The sequence below is a fragment of the Geotrypetes seraphini genome, chromosome 16 (assembly GCF_902459505.1).
Source record: "Geotrypetes seraphini chromosome 16, aGeoSer1.1, whole genome shotgun sequence".
Lineage (NCBI taxonomy): Eukaryota > Metazoa > Chordata > Amphibia > Gymnophiona > Dermophiidae > Geotrypetes > Geotrypetes seraphini.
The window spans coordinates 6,444,860-6,468,646 of NC_047099.1; the positions used below are offsets into that span (position 1 = coordinate 6,444,860).

Genomic DNA, 23,787 nt, shown 5'->3' on the forward strand with positions numbered 1-23,787 from the left:
GAATCAGTTAGGAAGAGGGAGCTGGCTCAAAGATAACGCCGCATCGATCGCACCGTGGACCGGCAGTTGAAGAACACTGTTGGGCCTGATGCACGTGCTGGCCCTGTGGACTGGCACTGGTCCATGGACCTGTGGTTGAAGAACAGTGATTTAAGCCAATTAAAATGTATTTTCTGTGCAGAAATCGGCTAGGTGCCATTTATAGAAGCAGGGTCTTTGTGCCTAATAGCAGTTAAGCACTTAACTTCTGTGTTGCCCCCGTTTCGGTGTCTTAACTTCCATTTGCGTGCTTAAAGTTAGGTACTTAATTGGTGCTTAACTTGTGATGCACTATACAGGATTAGAGGGTTGGTGTCCTTTTTTGGCCACCTGTGGCAAAGAAAGATTTGAAAAAGCTGTTCCTGTGGGCAAGATGGTATGTGCTCCTGCTCTTAGGTTGTGTATAGAGAATGACACGGTGACAAATTTTTCCCCGTCTCCTGCAAGCCTCAAACACTTTAAAACTGTACGTGTTCGAGGCTTGTGCGGTTAAGGCAGAGACAGTGACAAAACTTGCAGGGATGGGGAAAAATTTGTCCCCAAGTCATTCTCTAGTTGCGTAATCAGGCGTACATTGTTGGCAATCTTCAGAAGGAAATGACTGCCTGCTACTTGCAGCTCCTGTTCGCTGTGTGGGGCCGATCAAACGTGGGTGCGCCCCAACCGAAACACTATTCACGATTCTCTTTTTTCTAGCAGCTGCAAGTGTGTGTGCTGTAGAAGCTGGCAAAAAAACAGCATGGAAATGTTTATAAACCGCCTGCAAGTTAACAAAAACCATCAAACTGTCAGCCACTGTGAGGAAAGCCAGCGAAGTCCAATTAGGAAAATATAGTTGCCTACCTATGCTATGCAGATACAATACAAGCCACACAGGCTATGTACATTACACAGCAGACGCACTCCAGCAGTTGCTCCTGGTATATTAACGGGGATAAAAGCTAAAAGAAACCAAAAGCAGCAAAATCCGCAGCCCTTCAAGGGAAGAATAAAAGATGAATGATCACCTCCCTCCAGTCTCATCTATCTTCATTCATATGGCATGTTTTATTATCACACCCACTTCTGGAGCCAGCAGTAAAGGAAATCATATACACTATGTACTCCCACTAGTCTAGTACTGAGATGTTGCCTCACATACAGCTCTGCCAGTGCAACTACGTCCTGCGCACACTTATTCCAGTACAGACACCCCCTCCTCCCCTCTGCCATCACCACCACAAGCATATACACTCTTGTTATTCCAGTACTGAGATCTGCAGATTTGTCAATACATTAAAAACAGTGAAGTACAGTAATGCAGTGTATCAGCAGCTGGTAGTGGGACCCACCACAGACAGATTTTGTTGGTCACTATACACCTGATCCACAGCACCCCTACTGAACCATTGGTGATGGGCTTGGCCTGGCCTGGCAGACAGCACTGAGCTATAGCTTGTATGTCGGTGTGTGCGTTTTTCATTGCCTTTTGAGATCAGAGTGAGCAAAGCCACGAGAAAAAAAAATGCTAAAGAGCTTCCCTCTCCATCCCCTAAAGGCCCCCCTCGGCTGGAATCCCTGCTCAGCACCGTGCCCGGCCGCCTGAGCCCTGGCTGCTCTCCTGCGTCCAATAAGCAGCTAGAGAAGGCGGGGCTCCCCTCTTCCCTGAGTGCACCCAGCCCTGCACACACAGAGAACACACAAGAATACAAAGAGAATACGTCCTTGTCGTATCCTTTTCGGGCTTTTTGTCTTTTAGGCCTTGTTTTCTCATCTGATCACTTCTTTTCCACTTTGTCTCTTATTTTCTTTTTATTTACTCCCCCTTTGAAAACCCAAAGTTACTATAATTAATAAGATTAGGGAAGGAGGAAGAGTGAAGGTTAGGAAAAGATAAGGAAGGGCTGGCCAAACAGCGAGGGTAATAAAAAGGTACGAATTGTGATTCCAAGAGTGGCTTTGGGAGTAATGGATGTGGGATAGGAGCACCAAGGAAATTTGGAAAGGATGGCTCTCTTGTCCCAGGTCAAGAGGCCCTGACTAAGTGGCCGCTTTTTATATTTCCATTGCCCTGGTAGTGATCTTATCCTTATATGAGAGATTTCATGCTTTCTGTGGATTTGGGAAGCCATTGAAGTTGAAAAAGCACCTGCAAACCAGGAAGTCAAGAGCATCTTTAGTATAAGAGGCCTGATGAACCTTGCTAAAATATAACCTGTTCTAGGAGGAGCCTAGTATATAATCTCACTGTAGTCATCAACCTCTGCATTTATATCACTAAAATGGCTTCCCTCTGTGCATGGAGAGGGCCACATCTGATCTGACCGCCTGATAGTTGAGAAATGGGGGTGGAGAGAGGCATGCAAAAAGACACATTGGAAGTTGCTTCTCAGCTTTAAAAAATTTTTTTTACTAGCACTATATATATTTTTTTATTACATATCCTGACCCCCTCCCGCAATCACCTGAGTTCCTCTTATCAGTTTGCTCAGCAGCTGTACAAAAATAAGGCATTGATGGAGGCTTATGTTCCAGCTTGGAAGACTCATTACTGTGAGGTTTGTGACTTCTCTGCCTTAAGGTCTATGTTGTGTCATGTGCTTGTGGACATCCTGTTGAGATCCTGTCAGGCGCAAAGACGGTAAGTAGGATTTCCATTAACTTTAAGGTTTTATATCTGATAGTTTCCCATGTGAGTGAAGCCATTACCACTTTATTCTGAAAGCAAGGTCTTCTTGCTGCGTGTGTGTGGGGAGTCTGGATGCCCATTGCCATTAGCGAAAGAATGGCCACAGTTAAACGTTTTGGGCGCCAATTTAAATGTAAACTGGAAAAGTCGGCTCATCTGCAGCTCACTTGGTGATTTCCTCAGTAGTCAACAGAATTTGCACACCAACCTCATTCTCCAAAGGTCACACTATAGTTATTAAACTGTAGGAAAACTATAATTTTGTTTAGGGTGCAATTTAGGGCTCCTTTTACTAAGGTGCGCTAGTGTTTTTAGCACGCGCTAACCCCGCGCTATGCGCCAAGAACTAACGCCAGCTCAATGCTGGCGGCAATGTAACCGCTAGCGCAGCTTAGTAAAAGGAGCCCTCAGTTATTGGTTAACAAGATTTTGACATAGATGTGGCCTGTATGCAGGAAAAAGGGCAAATTATCCCATCATATGGTCAGATTTTTTTTTTGTTTGTTTGCCATAAGTATAATAAATTATTGAAGAGTTATTTAGATGCTACCTTTCTCCGTGATTTCTGTATTATGATAAGCGTGATTAGCAAGCAGTTGATTTCCAGATTTGTTGTGAAATATTTTGCTATTTGTATTTTAATTATGTAACTCGTGCAGAACTAGAGGATGGCACGAATAATACATTTTTAAATAAATAAGTACCCTAGAAACAGGAACCAGGCTCTTGACTTCATGTTCAAATTTCTCTCCATTGGTGCTTGCCCCAAGAGATCAACACAAGGCCTTTCTCAGGCAAAAATGCCAATATCTGATTGCAGGTTTTATAGAAAGGGCCCTGGTGGAGAATTGTCATTGTGATGTCTGAACTTAAGCAAGTTGAGAAATGGTATTATTAAATCCAGGGGAAATACTAGGAGAAATTCCCCTAGTAGTTACAAATGGAGGCTCATGCCACTAGATCCCAGCTTCAATTTAACTTGGCCCAAAAGTGCAAAAGAAAACCATTGAAATATTTTAACAAGCTCATTTCTGAACGCTGTAATGAGATTTAGGCCTAGGAGGGACAGGAGAGATATGATATATTTAAATATTTTAAAGGTATTAATGTAGGACCAAATCTTTTCCAGAGAAAGGAAATTGGTAAAACTAGAGGACATAATTTGAGATTGAGGGATAGACTTGGGAGAAATGCTAGGAAATTATTTTTCCCGGAAAGGGTGGTGGATGCCTGGAATGTGCTCCCGAGGCATGTGATGGAGAGGAAAATGGTGACAGAATTTTTTTAAAAAGTGTGGGATGAACACAGAGGAACTCTAGCATATAGGTATGGGCAAACTTTCACAGTCCTGAATCCCGTAAAGAAGGTTTGGATAAGCTGGAGTAAGCTTCAACAGCAACTCCAGTAGTTGGAACCTAAGGACAGTATCATGTGGACTTCTAAGATTTGTGGCCCAGAAGAAACAACACAAAAGATAATGCAATCATGAAATTGTAATGCATGTAGTTACAGGGCAGACCATGGACCGTTCAGGTCTTCATCTACTGTCATTTACTATGAAAGAATGCAGAGATGTCTTAAAAGCCTATCATGCTTTGAAAATCATACATCTTTCAGGAAGGAAAGAGCTCATGTGTTTATTGACTTTTGGCCTCCATCCCACAGCACAAAACTAGACTGCTTTAAAGAGAAAAGTATGCCTAAAGTAAACACACATTTAAGATCTCTTTACCCGTATTTTTTTTTTATTTTTTATTTAATTACACTGTGAACTTTTTTGAAGGGAATGAGTGCCTAATCAGGAAGTAAGCAAACAAAAATAGTTTGCCTCCTAGCACGAAAAGCTAGGCTCTGTGTGCTCTGCTACATGAGCCCAGCCCAATCTCATTGCGGCTCAGTTTAAGAATACACCATCCAAGATGGCTGCCGGGCTATGAAAAGAGCCTCCGCGTAACGACAGTCATAGTCCCCCTTTTCTTGGGGGCTGAGAACGCTGCCCCCCTCGCGCTCAGAGTTTGCCTGAGCAGCAGCCGCTTCCACCAATCGCAGCCCACGTCTAGGTCTTTGCTTTGCCCCGAAGTCAGGCCCAGAGGAGGATCTGAAGGGCCCTAAGCCGCATGCGCTTTGTACACGGGAGCTCGGCTGAACCCATGTAAGGCTTTTTTTTTGTAATTCGTCTTTGTCTTCTTGGCGTGCACGGGTGCGTCACGTGGGACACGTGCCTTAAACCTGGCGCGCGCTCTCACAGGCTCTCTATGTGCTGGGCGGGAGATGGGCTGGCCAAATATTCAGTACTTCTAACCAAAAAGTGTTTGGTTGTGCGGATGTTTTTGCATTTAGTAGCAACAATCTGAACAGGATGCAACTAGTGAATTAAATGTGCAGATGATTCACAGTGTTAAAAAACATGAAACAAACGAAATTTAAATATGGACAAGTGCATTCAGTATACAGGGGCAGTGGTGTAGTCAGTTTGCCTCCTTATCTTGGATGATGAGGAGGGAGAGGTGCCAAAAACTAATTCAGCATTAGTAGCCACAATATTTATTTTTTTTGGGGTGGGGGGATAAAGGACATCGCCTCCCTCATTGTTAATGCATTCCCTGCACTAAAAAAACAGTTGTCTTAGGGCTAGATTCACTTTAAAGATTTGTATTTCATTCCTCCTTAAATTGATTGTATCTTGTATTTTTTTTTTCTTTTAAGTACTTTTATTTATTGTATTGTCACCCAACAAATGTAATTTTAAACTACATCGCTTAGAAGTATGATTAAGCGATTAATCAAAAAACTTATTAAACTTGAAACTAAGCCCACTGATCCTACCCGGTCCATGAGCGATTCGAGGCAGGCCGAATGATCCATACTTCGCACCTCATACAAATGGGGGCGATCAGAGGCACGCTGGAGAGCGATCCCGATGCATGCGCAGACCTTCTACTTTGCCTGTAGATAGTCTGCACATGCGTTTGCTGTTCGTGATTTTTTTAAACTTTTTTACTCATGAGCCTGTGGGTTAAAACCACGGGCTCATGCTGCAGGGAAGGCTGGCAAGCAGGAGAGTCGGGGCAGTGAGTGGGGCGGCAAGCATGAAAGTCGAGGCAGAGAGCAGGGCGGCTAGCAAGAGTCGGGGCAGAGAGCGCAGGGCGGCAAGCAGGAGAATTGGGGCAGAGAGTAGTGCGGCCAGCATAAAAGAGACGGGGCAGGGCGAGCAGGAGATTTGGGGCAGAGAACAGGGTTTTTGTTCAAGCAACTGGTCCTCACCAGTCACTTGTTTTTGGATCGGCCAGCCCAGTCGGTGTGCCTTCTTTAGTTTAGTGAATCATGTCCTTCCTACTTTGCAAGCCGTTTCCCCTCATTTGCATGCGCGGATCGGAGGATGATCGGCACAGAGGTTAGTGAATCGGGTCGGTACACGATCACAAACACGATCGGTGGGCTTAGTGAATCTAGCCCTTAATTACCATCAATTGGTTGATTTTTTTTAGATAAGAGACATAAGTGAAAAGCTGCACTTCATTGGAAACAAGACCCCTGAGGCAGGCCTTACGGCCGAAACACATATGTGTCGGGTCTTAGCAGTGAATAAACAGATTGAGCATCACAGGTCGCCTCTTTTGTTTTCTTTTATAGCACATAGTAACATAGTAGATGATGGCAGAAAAAGACCCGAATGGTTCATCTAGTCTGCCCAACCTTACCCACTCTTTAAATTACTGAATTAATTAAAATTTTCCTTATTCTTAGCTATTTCTGGGCCACCACCAAAAGCTCTGCTCAGTACTGTGCTTAGGTTCCATCTACTGAAGTCTCCGTCAAAGCTCATTCCAGCCCATCTAAACCATTCTAGCCATCGAAGCCCTCCCCAGCCCATCCTCAACCAAACGGCCATATACGGACACAGACCGTGCAAGTCAGGGGCGGGAAATTGCATGGCGACACCAGGAAATACTTTTTCACCGAAAGAGTGGTTGATCGCTGGAATAGACTTCCACTTCAGGTGATCGAGGCAAGCAGCGTGCCTGATTTTAAGAAGAAATGGGATCGTCACGTGGGATCTCTGCACAGAGCTAAATAGGGGAGGGTCATTATGGTGGGCAGACTAGATGGGCCGCAGCCCTTATCTGCCGTCTTTTTCTATGTTTCTATGTCTGCCGAGTACTGGCCTTAGTTCTTCAATATTTACCATTATTTTCTGATTGGGCCCAAAACTTAACACATTTTAAAGAGGCAGTAAGTAGGGGCTTGAAAATCTCTCTTATGGACACTGAACAGAAAGAGACCAGATTTAGGGGAAGAATCAGGAAAAAGATCATCACAGTCATTATTGGAAGAGTTGCTGCAGAGAAAACATCCCTCATAAAATGTGCCTGCGTTGTAATGTGAAAGGAAATTGCAGCAGCTACTATAGTGGTGGTTTACAGTGACATCTAATGGCTCAGTAACTCAAATGTTTCATTCTAGTCCAAAGGAATGCTATAAGGAAATATATAGGAGCTCAAAACATTGTCATATATACATAATGTGACCATTTATTTTTTTTCCTCAAAATGGGACAGGACCCCCAGATCCATTCTCTTCTTCGCCCCCCCCCCCCCCGGATCCCAGATCCCATTAAATATAATGCAAAATATAGACAGCAGATATAAATTCTCAAAAGTGACATATTTTGATCACTAAATTTAAAATAAAATAATTTTTCCTACCTTTGTTATCTGGTGATTTCATGAGTCTCTGGCTGCACTTCCTTCTGATTGTGCATCCTCTCATTTCTTTCTCTTTCTTTCTCTCTCCCTGCCCCCCTCCCCCAAGCCACCTGCTTCCCTGATGCTGCCTGCCCCCTGACAAGCCAAGTCACCCTGCTTCCCCTGTCCCCACACACCCTGCTTCCCTGACCCAGCAACATCAAGGCACGTGCAGCGACTGCACAAGCGCCAGCCCTACAAGTCTTCTCTCCCCCCCCCCCCTCCCCGACGTCAATTCTGATGTCAGAGAGGAAGTTCTGCCTGGAACTGCCTCTCCAATGTCAGAATTGATGTTGGGAAGAAGGCTTCTGGGTGGCAAGCAGCAGCGGAGGAGGGAGTGTGTGTTTTGAATTGGCGCTGGAGGGAGGCTGGTCAGCAGCGGCAGACTGGGGGGGGTTGAATCGGGCACTGGAGGGAGGGAAGGCAGGAGGCCAGCTTTGCTGCGGCAGGGAGGGAGGGGAAGCGATCGCCTGTCCCGTTGTCCAAGCGCACAGCTTCGGGACGCTGTCCCTGAAAACAGGACATTTCGGCATCCTGAAGCTGTGTGTGGGGACAACGGGACAGGGGATCTAAAAACGAGATAGACCTGTTCAAAACAGGATGTATGGTCACCTTATATATACATAAAGGCAGCAGAGACGGAAACACCAATGTTCTCTAAGGTTTAAAGTCCACTGTTGTATCTCAACCCTTGTGTGTGGTGCATTAATATCACAGTTTCTAACATACAGGCAGGCATTGGTGTAGTATGCCTGCTTATCTTGGATGAGGGGGGGGGAAGAGATGCCAAAAACTAAGGGCCGGATTCTTAAAACTTGCCGGTAAAATCCAGTGAGTCGATATAGTGGCCGTAGTGGCAGTGATTTTTATTTTACAGGCAATTCTCAGCATAATAGAATGCAAATTATATATACGCTATTTGTGCGGACAATCCCTGGTAAAAGCAGGAAGAAATGTGCCTGGAGCTTGATCAGAGTAGCATTTGCTAAGCACAGCTCCTCCCTTCTGACAAAGTTGCTCTCCCTGCTCCGATCAACTGAGCAGCAGGACTCCCCGAGTCTTGCCAGCTCAGCTGATTGACCGGCAGGGAGAGCAGCAGAGGGAAATGTTCCCCCCTTCTGCCGACACCCCCCTCTTGCCTGCCGCTGCCTGGCACCCCTTGCCCCCATACCTTGTACAAGATTGGCAGGAGGGATGCCACTCCCTGCACCTTTAAATTCAAGACCGGCCAGAGGGATGCTATTGCCTACTCCCTCCGGCCAGCAGGCCCACCTCTTCAAAATAGCGGGCTCTCCCCTTCCCAGTGCATCCTGGGATGCACAGGGAAGGGGCCTAAGGCCCAGAGGTAACTTGACCCCTGCATATCTCAGAGGGACTACCGACACCTGTTTTTAGAATAGTAAACCACTATAGCACTTTGGGTTTTAGTGGTATATTAAAATCAAATCAAACCAAAGGGGTTGGAAAGAATTCCATGAACCATGATCTGCATGCTTTCCCTGCTTGTTAAAATTTAGTTTTAAGGATTATTTATGGTTCCTTTGTATTTTGACCTAGTAATTCCCCCTCTCTCATTTTTCACCCAGCTCATTTGGAACCAGTACTTGCATCCTGACACCATGAGCCTTTATTTGCAACTACCCAAGGACTCTTTTTCCATCTGATCTGGGAGTCATGATGAAACCAGGGTTTTCACTGAAACATGGGCTTTGAAAATGTTCATGATTCCTCCCCAGAGGCTGGGAATGTTGCCATTCAGCAGCTCCAGACTACCCAGACAGAGAAGGGTCAACTAAGGGCTTGAAGGAGAGAGAAAACTGCTTAGGAGGAATTATACACAGTTTCAAAGAAACACCCTGTTCCTTTGTGAATTGCATTAGAAAAATTCCTGTGAAACATGTTATATTCAAATTCTAGTTCTTAGGAAGGAGTGGCTATGCTGGCAAGGGAGTAGACAGTATCCCACACTTTTGGGCTCATCTGAGTGGAAACGCAAGAGAGTTACCCAGGCTATTAGCTGTGATGCAATTTCTGGCATTCCTCCCAACATGGCCACTCCCCGGAGGGTAACTTACCAAAAAACGAGGGGCCCTTAACAGGATTTAAATAAGAGATGAGCATGAAATTCAAGAAAAAAACTATTAAGTGGCATACTTGTTTTCCTTAACCTAAACTTCCTGGACAGAGATTTGCAGAGAGAACGATGGACAAAGAAACTTCAAGTAATAATGACTGCATTATGTCTCTCAGTGTATAAGAAAACACAACATTAATTGGTTATCGACTCTACCTATCCTTCTCTGAAGAAAATATTTATTACTCCTGGATAACAATGAATGCCATGTGGACTAGCGGCACAGAGAGAATGACCCCTCCAATGCATTTATAACCCATCTTCACAGAAAGATTTCTCAGTTGTAGGCCACTAAGATGCTGGAATACAAAAAAACAATGACCAGAGTAAAGCTACTAAGGGCAAGAAAACCCAATATATCAATTTTGGGTCAATAATTGCTCAATGGGGCCTGCCATGAGGACTTTGTGCACAACTGTGCCACATCACAATCCCACTCTGTATTCTGTGGTTTCCGTCTGATGCCAAGTGGCACTTTAGAAAACATTAATTAAAATTTGGTATACCAAACGCAGCATTTTGACCTCATTGGATGCGAGGCGCCATGTCCTTTAGTGCCACAATTCTATTCTCACCGCCCAATGGGAGCAGCGACACCAAATGCTGTGGATGCCCCTGCAAGAGCGAGAGCAATGAAACATCTTCTGGTGACATGGGTGCAGGCCCAGCAGTCCCCACCCCCATCACTGTGTCTGGGCAGGGACTGGCAGTCCAAAACTCGGAGCAGCTGCTGCACCTCATCTACCAGCGAGTGGAGAAGGCGGTCAGTGTTGCCGAGGCTGCGCTGGGGGTGGCCAGGTCTAACTCTGAGCTCCTGACACGGCTGCAGGATGATGTGAATGAGCTAAGGAAATGGAAGTGCCATGGCAATGAAGCAGAGGTTACGGCAGTGGTGCCGCCGTCACAGCCACAGCCGGTGGAAAATGCCACGTTGGCTGGGCAAGTGAAGCTAGCATCGGAGGTGTGCAAGGCAGCAGAAGAGGAGACCGAAGGACTTGGCAGTGTGCAGGTTGTGATCGAGGAACTGCGACAGCTGGGTGCAGCATCAGCGGCGGCAGCCGCAGCCACATCTGTGCCACCACATCTGGCATATCCAACAGAAAGAGTGCCTAGAGAGGTTAGGCTTCCTGGCTGCTGCCAAGGGGACTGGAAAAGATCAGCGCTTAGCGCCATTCTGTAAAGGGCACCAGACTTACACCTGCTGAAACCTGGTGTAAATCCCGGTGGCCAAGTTGGGTGCAGAAGCCCAATATTCTATAGCACAATTTATTTGGAAGGCTCAGGCCTCATCCATGGCCACACCCCCTTCTGGGTTGCATGCTATGGGATTTATGTGCCCAGCGTGACAGACTAGAGTGCAGCCATATGTGTTCGCAAATCCTAATTGGTGCTAGTTGACATCAATAATTGGTTTTAGCTTCCAATCATTGATGGTCAACAGCTTGATAGCTAGTTGGGTTGCGCGTGCATCTCGAAAGCATGCCTGAATTTGGGTACCATGTATAGAATCTAGGAGATCAGTATAATTCTGAAAAAGGCTGCCTAAACTAAGGTCTGGGTTCTTTAAATGGCGCCGTTGTTGGTGGCCGCCTTAAGAGCGGCCGCTGATCACATCTCAGTCTCATGATTTAGAGAATCACGCCTCCGGTAAAGGTAGGCACCGGAAATGTAGGCCAAGGTTTTCGAGGCCTACATTTCTGGCACCTATCTTTTTTTTTTTTTTTTTATATTCTTTATTTCTATATTCAACAAAACTTACAAGAATACATCTTGCTACAATAAAACACAGGGAGGCAAACTACACAGAAGTATTATAAACTCATACATATGAAAATAAAAAGTATTTCTTTATCCCCTTCTTAGACCTCAATTTTTGGGGGGGTGGTCATTCAAGAAAATATATGAGAGAAAAATTAAAGAAGAATTTGATTAACAAATAGGCTTAATGTATCTAAGCACCAGCTATTAAAGTTCGTTATCCCTCAGTCCTTAATGATCTTCTTCACATCTAGGAATTCCTTCAGATGGTTTGGAGAAAAAAAAGTGTATTTGACTCCCAAATACTTAACCAAGCATTTGCAGGGGTATGCTAGAAGAAATGTTGCTCCCAAATTAATAGTATCTTGACGCATAGAAAGAAATTCTTTCCTCCGTTCTTGCGTAGTCTTTGCGACGTCAGGGTATATCCATATTTTCTGTTCCCCAAATAACTTTTGTGAATTTTTAAAGAACAATTTCATAATCATGTTCACATCTTGTTCAAAAACAAATGATACTAAGAGCGTAGCTCTATCAGTGTCAACAGTTATTGTTTGTTCAAGAAGAGCAGTCACGTCAGCAAATTCTATTTCTTTATCTTTTATTCTTCTATCTTTCTCAATCTCATTCTCTCCTCCTTCTCTTCCAGGTATCTTCTTATTTGGTAAATAGTAAATTTTGTTTATTGGAGGAATACAATTTGAGGAAATCTTTAAATTTTCAATCAAATATCTTTTCAATAAGTCAAAAGGCAATATACCCGGAATTTGGGGAAAATTTAAAATACGGAGGTTCAAGCGTCTATTAAAATTTTCAAATTGCTCTAATTTTTTATGAATAGAAGTACTATCTTTAATAGAAGCCACCTTAAACTGTTGTAGATGCAGTATCTCCTCCTGCATCTGCTTAGTTTGAGCAACAGAGTTCAATTTCATTGTTTCCACAGTTTTAGTCAATGAATCTAAGTTCTCCACTATTTTAGTTACCTCCTCCGAAGATTTTTCCATTTTGTCTCCATCCGCTGAAGCAAAGACCAGATGTTGTGTAAGGAAACCTCCGTCAGTGAAGACAAATTCTCCCCACTCTTGCTTGCTTCCATCAGCTGACCAAACTCGGTCACCTATCTTTGACGTGAATCGTGCCTATGGCGCCTAACACCAATTCTGGCGTCAGCCATGCCTACAGTGGCATTAGGCGCTGGTAGGTGCCTCAGGAGGCATGATTCTGGCACTGTTTTTTTTAGGCACCTAGAATTTTTTGTAAGTAGCGTTTTAAACGTTTCTCTTTAAACTTAGGTGCCAGTAGGGTGCCTACCGATGCCTTAGTTAAGGTACTGTTTATAGAATAAGGGCCTAAGCGTGAATTCTATAGTGGCAGTTATGTGTGTAGCTGCTGTTATAGAATATTAGACTAATTCTATATTTATGCTTGTAACTGTAGGCGTGAGCACTGACTGGCGTGAATGTTCGTACCTAACTGTAACAAAACACAACAAAAGAGGCAAGTGAGATGTCTTAAAACAACCAAGTAAGCCACGTTTATTAAAGTGAGATGTCTTAAAACAACCAAGTAAGCCACATTTATTAGTCCAACAAAGAGAAATACTCATCTGTTATGGTCCCAACTAGGATCCCAGTTTCAGCACAAGCCTTCCTCAGGGGACTAGTGAGATACTTGTTGGTAAGGTGTACACAAATAGCCTTTTCTGGAAGTTTCAAGAAGACGACAGGAGTCTCATGTGAAGCTCTCCTGGAATTCTTATTGTATTCGCCTAATGTCTCTTGTTTTGCTTCTAGCCCGAGTCAGAGGTGTTTGAAATCACAGACTTTACCACAGCTTCGGAGTGGGAAAGATTTATTTCAAAAGTTGAAGAAGTTTTGAATGACTGGAAATTAATTGGAAAGTCTTCTCCAAAACCTCCAGAAAAGACTATTTGTGTACCCCTTACCAACAAGTATCTCACTAGTCTCCTGAGGAAGTCCCCCTCGTACATATTAAGGTCACTAATTCTGTCCCCATACAATTTTTGACAAAGACTACTGGCAACTAAACCTGTCCAAAACTGAGTTATTATGGACCTGTATAGCCCCTCAACCCTCCCTCACCTGGGATAACACTACTCTCGTACCCAAAGACCAAGTTTGCAGTCTAGGCATCATCCTATATACCAACCTTATGTTTTCTGCACGAATCTCCAAGGTGGTGTCTTCATCCTTCTACCACCTATGCCAACTGAAGCATTTTAGGCAATACTTTTCCGACCCAGACTTCACTCAACTGCTATTTGCCTTTTGTGCTATCTCGCCTGGACTACTGTAACAGCTTATACGCCAGCCTTCCTATGAAAGAACAACACTGACTACAAAGAGTCCAGAATGCCGCAGTCAGGCTATTGAAAAACCTTGGTCCTTTCGATCCCATTATCCCAGCACTGAATGCAGTATACTGGCTACCCGTAGGAAAACGGGCCATCTTCAAACAAATTACTATTGCCTTTAAGTACTTCTACGACATGACCCCCCCCCCCCCACTATATAGCTGAAAATCTATTCATCTATCACCCAACCAGACCACTCAGATCACAATTGGAATGCCGACTATGTATCCCATCGGCTCATCTGCTCCATCTTGAAACTGCTCGGAAACGATCCTTCTCCCATAGTGTGACAAAACTATGGAACCAACTTCCTCCAGACATTCGAGCTATAGATAGCCTGATACCTTTCTGGAAAGCGGTAAAAACCATACTGTTTTCAAACTATCACATACCTGCCTTGAGATCTTAAGGCCGACTATAGCAATCTGTAACTGAAACCGATCACCTATGACTCATCCCGACAACAGCGCACTGTTCTGTACGGGTACTATTCCAACACCTTCTAAGTCCCAAATAGTCTCATATCTCTCCGGTTTAGCTGAGAATGTACCGCTGTTACCCTTAATCCAGTGCTTTGAGAATATGGCAAATGTACCCTAATCCAATGCCTCAAGAAACCCCAAAGGCAAGACTGTAGTGGACTTCAGCCAAACTATGGCGACTGTACCCTAACCCAGTGCCTCCAGCACTTTGTGAATGTATCTCTATATGTCTTCAGTACATGAACAATGTATCTCTATAATCTTGTACTGCTCTTACTCCTACCACGGTCCCACTAGTCTAACATCTCCAGTCTAGTTGTGAATACATCTTGATACCCTTAATCCAATTCTCCAGTATATTGTGAATGTACCCTCAATCCTATGTCTCCAAGATATTGTGAACGTACCGCTGTAATCCGTTCTGGGCTCCTGGGGAGGACGGGCTATAAAACTGTATTCGCAGTTTCAGCAATCGCGGTTTTGATTATTCATGGTTTTTAGCTTGCTGGCTCCTCCCTCCAAATTGCGTCAGCTTGCATAGAGAAATATGATTCCAAGCGTTTACAGAGAATTGCTGATTCCCAGCACTTTCTTCACCGTGTTTTGCCTCTCCTTCAGGAACAGGCCAGGTCTCCCACCATGTTATTTGCGGTTTCACCATATTCACAATGGTTTTTAATGAAAAACAGCTAATAACATATGTTATTTGCGGTTTTTCTGTATTTTCGGTTCTGTTAATCCCCTATCACAGCGAATACGGAGGGAGAAGTATATACCTTTTTGAAGGTCTGGTCTCCAAAAACTGCACACAGTATTCCAAATGGGGCCTCACCAGAGACTTATACAACAGCATTATCACCTCCCTTTTCCTACTGGCCATTCTTCTCCATAGGCACCCAAGCATCTTCTTGGCTTCGATCATTGCCTTTTCTACCTGTTTTTGACATCCTGAGATCATCAGATAATCACTCCCAACTCCTGATCTTCTTCCCTGCACAGAAGTACTTCACGTCCTATACTATGCTGTTCTCCTGGATTTTTGCAGCCCAAGTAAATCTTGGTTGCCAGTTACCAGACCATTCTTCAAGCTTCACTAGATCCCACTTCGTGTTATCCACATCCTCCAGGGTGTCTACCCTATTACACAGCTTGGTATCATCTGCAAAAAGACAAACTTTGCCAGACTGGATGGGCCATTTGGCCTTTATCTGCCATCATGTTTCTAATATCACTCACAACAATGTTAAATAGAGCCAGCCCGAGGACAGATCCCTGCGGCATTCTACAAACAACATCCTTATCCTCTGAGCAAACTCCATTTACCGCTACCCTATGTCTCCTTCCACTTAACCAGCTTTTAATCCAGTTTGTCACTTTAGGACCCATACCACATGCATTAATATGCCATACACATTATTATACCATATACCATTATTATTTATCAATTACCTATATGGCACCATGTCAAAAGTTTTGCTAAAGTCCCAGTACACTACATCTAGCGCCCCTCCCATATCCAACTGTTTGGTCACCCGGTCAAAGAAATCAATCAGATTTGTCTGCTAAGACCTGCCTCAGGTTCTGCAGTCCATTTGATTCTAGAAATCTCACTATCCTCCGCTTAGAAGCGTTCCCATTAGTTTACTCACTACAGAGGTCAGACTAACCGGCCTGTAATAATCACAATTTTTAAAATGAACACAAAGAGCTATCAATGCAGGAGGGGTGTAACATGATCACATTTTCGTTCAGTTAAGTCTTTTTATAGATGTATTTTGTATAAGTTGCAGACTTCTCAGCCTATACAAGGAGTTGCAATAATCCATTTTTGACATTACAGGCTAGCTATGTAAAGACTGAAAATCCAGAAAGGAGCTCACGGAACAAATCTAGTTCACATTTAACCAAGAACTTTGATGAAACATTTAGGAGATAATGGTGTCCCATCAATAATGGAACCAGGTGACAGAGGAGGAGAAAGACCCCAAAATGGCGGATTCTGATTTAATGTCTCTCCATCGTTCCTCAGTTTATCCTTCTTTCATTGGCTGTGGTCTCACTATCCTCTCTTCCCTTTTTTCTTCCTTTTCCCTCTCAACTTTCAGTCTCCTCTGTGCCTTTTTCTCCCCGATACAGAAGCCCTAATACGGTACGTTAGATAGGTACGTTAGATAGATTGTGAGCCCACCGGGACAGAGAGGGAAAATGCTTGAGTACCTGATTGTAAAAAACCGCTTAGATAACCTTGATAGGCGGTATATAAAATCCTAATAAACTTGAAACTTGAACTTGAAACTAATATCCAAATTTCTCCTCAGGACTTTGCTTCTAACAAGCAACCCTTGTATGTTGTATTAACCCGAGGACTCCTCATCATTTCTTCTGATCTAATTGCAGGTTACAGATGAATTCATCACCTCTGATAGATCCCTTCAACGCCTGCTTGCCCCAGCATTTGCCAAGCAGCACTCTGCAGCTGCATCTCTTAACATTCACAGCTGTGGTGTGGAAAGCGGACTCCTTTCGGGAGTGAAGCAGCAGCTACAGCAGGAGGAATCCTTGAGTCCTGGCGCAATGGTCATAGACAGTGGGGGGGAAGCTTCAGCCACCTGTAGCGACCGCCGGTCTTCATCCTCTCCACCGCCACCACAACCTGGCCCCCTGCTCCTCTACACTGGCTCTTCTTGCAAGGCCAGGGGCAATGGGCAGAAGAACTCCCGCAGGAAAAGGGACCTGGTGTTATCTGTGAGTGCTCTCTCCCTCCCCACTCTGCTTCTTCCCCAGCATCTACCAGTATATTCAGGTGTGACAGTTGTTGGTCTTTCTAAAAGAGAGATCCATTGGAAGGGAAAGGAGCAGAAAGAAGAGAGTTCAGAGCCGAGTTGGAACCATAATTGCATAGGGTTAAGTTTAGCCACATTGCATCTACAGGGTTTGTAATCTTTGTTCTATCAGTGGCATGCAGAGAATAGTCCTGTTATAGACCCCATTGTATCTATGAGCTCAAAGTTTACTTATCTGTTCACATTTAATTCACATCCTCTTCCCACCAAAAGGCCCAAGGTGAAAATAGGAAACATACAATACAAATCAATAACCATACTAGAAAATACACAAACAATAAACAAAACAGTAATATTCAGAATATCATTGATCAAAAAAAGATGCCGTATGCCTGGAACAGGCTGCCAGTCAATACGTCATGCTCCATCTCCACTTTTTTTGAAGCTGCTTTCAACTCTTAACTCCCACTCATCGTCAGATACACTGTACCCTTCATATCATTCCTTCTGCTAGAAACTCCCAACCCCCTTTCTGTCCAAATCAGATTGTAAGCTCTTCTGAGCAGGGACCGTCTATTGACTGTTATAATAAATCATTTTTATTGAACATGAGAAAATACAAATAATATGAAGAGTGGGCATACAAATATATATTATTATATAAATAAAAAATCAATAATAAATTTAAACAATTTCAATCTTACAAACCCTTGACCACCAACCACCTACCCAACTTCCCGATTAAGTCTATTGACTGTTAAATGTACAGCGCTGCGTATGCCTTTAGTAGTCATCTCTAATCGACGTAGGTCGGTCAGTGAGGCCTTGCTCAGCCTGACCCTAGAGTTTATTGTTAAGTTTATGCTTCTTTACAGATTGGTGAAAAGTAAAAGATGCAGTAGCGGGTGGACATTCCCCACGTACCCCCCTTGATTTCACACTCTTGCCCTCCCACATCCAGGCTCTGTTATGATGGCTTGAAATGCCAGAATTGAGTGTAATTAGTACCTGAAGAGTAACTGCTTGCTTGCTTCCTTCCAATCACACTCTCTCTCTCTCTCTCTCCCTTTCCAGAAACTGGTACACAGTGTACACAATCACATCTCCAACAGCAAACGCTTTAATGGCTCGGAGAGGTAGGGAACTTTCTCTGCACGCATGTTCAGCCTTAATACCATCCGCAAACCCTGAAGACCGTGTTATCCTGGGAACTCAGGCTGAGACTCAAACTTGTGCCACTGAGAGCATTACAGGTAGTCGTCGACTTACGACCGCAATTGGTTCCGACTGCTAGGTTGTAATTGGATCAGGACGTAAGTCGGCCTATGTTAAATTAAGGCAAGAATATTAGACTGGGTCATGATATTGTAATCATTTTAATCATCTTAAAGCAACCTGTTAACAACATTTTCTTTCTTTGGAGAACGGAAGTCGCATCGTAAGGTCGAACAGTCGTAGCTTGGATAGGTCATAAGTCGGCGACTACCTGTATATCTTCTCTGTCTCTTTCTCTATTGTGCAATGCAGCTCTCATCTTTCCCCTGTCCTCTATACCTCCCTCCCTCTGTCCAATGCACTGTCTCTCTGCCCTGCATTCTGTTTCTCTGAACCATTGGTATTATCCACCTGTGCTCTCTCTCTTTTCTTATTTTCCAGTATCAAGTCTTCCTGGAATATCTCAGTGGTGAAGTTTCTGGTGGAGAAACTGAAGCAGGAACTGGTGTCCAGCATTCACCACTATACAGACAAAGAGCTGAAAGGTGTGGAAGAGGGGGTGTCCCCACAGACCTACTTCTTCCCCATCCCCCAACAGCAGGAATACACTGTGCAGAGGGCTTCTTCATCTTCTTGTAGTTTATGAAGTCTGTACCAAGACTGGAGAGATCTCTTGATTTATGACCAGATGTTGGGTTGAACGCTATAGTGCAAGAAGGCTTGAATCATCATGGGCCCAACACCTTATATAAAAAGTTTTCACACCCTCATATGTTTTTTCAAACTCTACTGTCTACAAAATACAGTTGAAGATGTATTCAAGTAGGAGTTGTTCCAGTGTTCTACACAACTTAATTTACACTTATTTATTCCATTTTCTATACTGTACCTGGGACAATGGGGGGGGGGGGATTAAGTGACTTGCCCAGGGTCAAAAGACACAGTGTAGGTTTGGACCCACAACCTTATGGGTGCTGAGGCTGTAGCTTTAACCACCTTGCCACTCTAGAAATCGAAATGTAGCAAAAGTGAACCAAGTCTAGGACAATGAAGCCATTGTGACATCACTGATGAGGTTGGCTCTTATTGGTGGAATGAGGCATTATGACATCACAATACCAGTTCTGGTTATCAGAGGCTGAAATATTTCACACTATTTATTCATTCAGTTTTCTAGACTGTTCTCCCAGGGGAGCTCAGGATGGTTTACATAAATTTATTCAGGTATTCAAGCATTTTTCCCTTTCTGTCCTGGCAGGCTCACAATCTATATACGGTAATGTACCTGGGGTAAATCTGACAAAGATGGCAAAACAAAGTTTACAAAGCTTGGTAAAACTATAATATGACGAAACATGGTACGGTGAGAGACAGCATGGCGAACATAGTTCAGTAAAACATAACACGGTAAACACAGTATTACAAAGCATGACTAACATACCTCCCCTTTAACCAAACTGTGATAGCAGTTATTAGTGCAGGGAGCCACGCTGAAAGTTCCGTGCATCTCCCGACGCTCTTAGGCTCCCTGCACTAATAACCGCTATTGCGGTTTAGTGAAAGGGGGGGGGTTAGTATAGTTTATTTTATTTAATTTATAGTCTGCCTTTAACAAGGCAGATCACAAAAATCACATACATAAGAAATATCACAAAACACTCATATAAAATCAAACAACAGAATAATTTATCCTTGAACCATGCTGTACATTTTCTTCTAGATGACAACTAATTCTTCAGCAGTCATACTTCATTTGACAAAATAGGTGCTGTTTCGGCAACTTCCCTTGCTGCCTTGCATAGGCCAGAAGTCTGTTCCATTCTGCAGGGCCTGTGCAAGAAAAAAATACTTACTCTAGTTGTTTGTAATATTAATTCTTTTCTTGTTGGTATAAATAAATCGCAGTCCCTGCAGAACGTAACTTTTGAAGAGGAAAAATACTATCAAATATTTAACTGATGTATGACATAACAACATAAATCTTTATTTATACGCCATGAAAGCCTTTCGGTTCGAGGCGGTTTACAGGAAAAGTGGCTGAGCAGAGTCAGCGAGCTACAACACAAATGAATGAACTGGAACGTTTGCCATGTGGGAATTAAGCAGGACTTTACAAAGAGGGAGTTTAATAAATAGGCAAGAATGGTTATAGTTTGTGGGCCGCAACGTGGAATAAAGGATCAATGGTGGCGGAAGACTTTTAAGGTGGACCGCAAGTTTGGAGGAAAGGTGCGTTTTAGGAGCCTTCTGACGTGGATGTTCTGACCAGTTGGCTCCATTCAGGATCTTTGGTGGTTGCTTAGTAGGGTAAGAGTTTCTTGATGAATCTCATTTGGGTGCATTCTTTAAGACTATGGGGAAGGTGATGAAACATAGCATGGAAGAAATGGAACGGCAAAGATGATATGAGAGATTGTAGCAGGGCAAACGTAGTATGGTAAATATGGTGTGTAAAGTAAAGCAGGACAAGGATGGCAAACAATGGTAGAACATTGGACGATAAAACATGGCCTGGTCAAACTTAGGACGAAGCACATCAGCGTTTGAGAATCGGCTCTTTGTCAGAAGGTCCGGGGAATTTGGGTTGGCGCACGCTCATAGAGGGTGAGGGGAAGAGGGACGCTTTTATTGCCTTCCTGAATTTCAGTAACTCTTCTAACGATGTTATGTGGGTAGGTGGTGCGAAAAGCAATTACAGAAATCAGGTCTCAATTGCGTAAATCTTTGCATTGATAGCTGGTGAAAGCCCTTTTTACAGCAGCGAGAGTCATAGCTCAAACTCTTGGGTTCTCTGGGGCTCATTTGTAGATGGCAGTCCTCGAATGAATAATTGTTCCTCTCATGTTGAGAACTGTAGAGTACATTGTGTAGATCGGTGACACCAACTTCTGCTTAATGCAGTTTGAATTGTGTTTTGTGGATAGCAGGACGTGAAAAACATGTAAAGACTTTTAGATAGTTAATGTAGAACAGAAACATATCCATCTACAGTCACATCTGCATTCATAGATAAAAATGTTCACATCTGTCCAGAGAAAGATACTAACAGCATGTTTCTAATCTGCTTCCTTTCCTGATCCTGTCACAGGAGCTTGTGTGGCCTATTTCCTTACGAAGAGGCGGGAGTATCGCAACTCCATGAACCCTTTCAAGAGCCTAAAGGAAAAAGAGGAGAAGAAACTCAGAAGCCGCAGATACAGGGTGAGGGGCAGAAGACTGCTGACGTTTGTTACTGGTGAGGCTGTGCATGTGTGTGTGTGTCTGTTAAGTTGTATGCGTATGTATGGATGTGTGTATTGGTGAGGCTGTGTGTGTGGGTGGGTGCATGCGTGAAGTGGGGGGGAGGGTTGTATGTATGCGCGCATGCACATATGCACCCAGTGGCTTAGTAAGGGAGGGGTGGGGCTGGCACCTATCCTCCTCTCCGCCCATTGCTCCTACACTGCCCCACCCACTACCGCAGTGTCAGCAGCGACCCCCCCAACCTGCTGCTCATACCAGCGTCGGCTCTTCCTCTGATGTCACTTCCTGGGCCCGCACCTAGGAAGTGATGTCAGAGGAAGAGCCGATGCTGGTATGAGCAGCAGGTTGGGGTTGCTGCTCGTGCTGGGAATGTTAAAGAGGTACCTGTGGAGAAGAGGGCAGGGGAGGGACCCCATCGCTCCAAGTGCCTCTCACCACTACATAAACCTTTCTGTTAAATTGTACCTTGCACTAGTTAGGGCTGGCCCTACTACTCTGTATCTCCCCAGGGCTTCAGAATTTGTGGGACAGCCTCAACAGGAAGTTTACTTCATAGGAGGCAGAATACAGCAGGCTTTGAGTGCATGTGGTTATGCAAAGGTCCTATGCCACCCTACTGTTTCCTGCTCAGCTGGGGGCTGATCTAAGGTTTTGGCAGCAGGGAGAAGGATGGACAAGAGGGAGGTAGTAGGAAAAGAAAGATGCTGGGGATTGGGGGAGAGGAGGAGGGCCTTGAGCCACCACTAGGGGGTGCATAGCTAAAGGATCATCTACGGCAGCGGTGGCCAACCTGTAAACACAGAAGGCCGTAAGGAGGTCAGCACTGTTCCTAGCGGGCCACACACAAAAAATTCACAAATGCCAACAAAACTCAATGTGATGACTGAACGAACATCAGTCTGTTATTGTATACTTCTGTTGCTAACACTGTCAAACAAGTCTTGTTCCATTGTTGTATCATTCAATGCTTCTACTGACGACAAAACTCTGATTAATGATGTTTTTTGGGCCGTTTTCTGTGTATACTTCCCATGGTCTCGTGAGTTACATAAAATTCAATGGTGGGCTGCAGGCTGCCCACCCTTGATCTACGAGGGGGTGCTGAAAAAGTTCTCAGTCCAGCCAACAAACTTCCTAAATTTTGAGCGTTATTTTGCTGAAAAGAGTGTTATCTTATTTCATAAATTCTATGTTTTGACATTGTTTCATATCATTGATTGAACCATTTTCTTCTCGATTGGGCTGAGAGCTTTTCAACACCCCCTCTTAGGATGTCATATACCCTTGGGCCTACCCATATTTTTCAGAAATAACCTGATAATCTGTTACTGGTTGTGTCTCCTAGCTCTTTGCCAACCGTTCTTCAGTCATCCACCACTTCCCACCAGAACAGCAGCGCCTGTGGAAGGATGTGACTGAAGAGCTGATGTCAGATGAAGAGGACAGCCTGAATGAGCCTGGGGTGTGGGTGGCACGGCCGCCACGCTTCCGCTCTCGTGAGCTGTCTGAGCTCTGCTATCACATAGATGCTAATTCCAAGCATGGCACCAAGGCAAACCGGGTCTATGGTCCTCCCTCTGAGCGCCTGCCTTCTGCTGAGGCCCAGCTCTTGCCGCTCCATGTCTACAACCCCAACTTCCAGGAGGAGGAGGAAGAAGAGGACGAGGAGGATGAAGAAAGGTCGGTGGAACAAGACCCTCGTTATACTCAGGGACTTAAAGCCTTTTGCCCAGGCATGAACTCTTTCATTGAAGTCAAAGTAGAGAAGGATGAGTGAAACCAATGCAACAAATGACTGCATGTGGGTGGCAGGACAGAACTTGGTTATCTCAGCCTCTATTTTTGGATGGCTTGTTTTTGAATCAAGTTCTGGGTTATCCCAGCTGGACTGAAGTAAGAGCTCTAGGTGAAGATGTTTTCTTTCAGCTTTTTCCTTTGACACCTCTGGGACATAAACAGATGGAAGCCCCTGTGACACCTTGTCCATGGTGTAAATCTTTGCTAAGGAACAGCAAGCATCTCCAAGGTCTGGTGATTCCACCAATATATCAGATCCAACAGACAAGATGGACAGATAAATCTTTCCCTGTTTCAGATGATGTGGCGTGCTGGGAACGCTGACCTTGGCCCCTTCTGGATGGTACTGTCTGGGTTCCCCCTTCTTAAATTGCAGCCTGCCTTTGTTTGATAGGTTTTAATTTTGCAGTTGGAAATTATCTTTAAAATGAGAAGGATGCCTTGTTTTTATTCTGCGTTCTCTTTGATTGCCGTGGGGTTATGACTGGGGAGTGGTGGGAGAAAGAAGAGAGATTTCTGGCCACGCGTCTTGGGAACATAGGCGTT

The 23,787-nt window shown here is 44.2% G+C and overlaps 1 protein-coding gene across 2 annotated transcripts; it reads left to right on the forward strand.

Moving 5' to 3' along the window:
- The first annotated feature begins 1,680 nt into the window (after positions 1–1,680).
- Positions 1,681–23,684, forward strand: C16H14orf93 (chromosome 16 C14orf93 homolog). Of its 2 annotated transcripts, none has more exons than XM_033925156.1 (7): positions 1,681–1,748; positions 9,638–10,703; positions 16,601–16,948; positions 18,061–18,122; positions 18,643–18,746; positions 21,290–21,402; positions 22,790–23,684. In XM_033925156.1, the coding sequence occupies exons 2-7, from the start codon at positions 10,119–10,121 to the stop codon at positions 23,219–23,221; spliced, it is 1,644 nt and encodes a 547-aa protein (XP_033781047.1). In that variant the 5' UTR covers positions 1,681–1,748; positions 9,638–10,118; the 3' UTR covers positions 23,222–23,684. The 2 variants fall into 2 exon arrangements, with proteins under 2 accessions (XP_033781047.1, XP_033781048.1); XM_033925157.1 differs by having other exon boundaries at positions 21,290–21,436; positions 22,790–23,008.
- Positions 23,685–23,787: the final 103 nt, after the last annotated feature.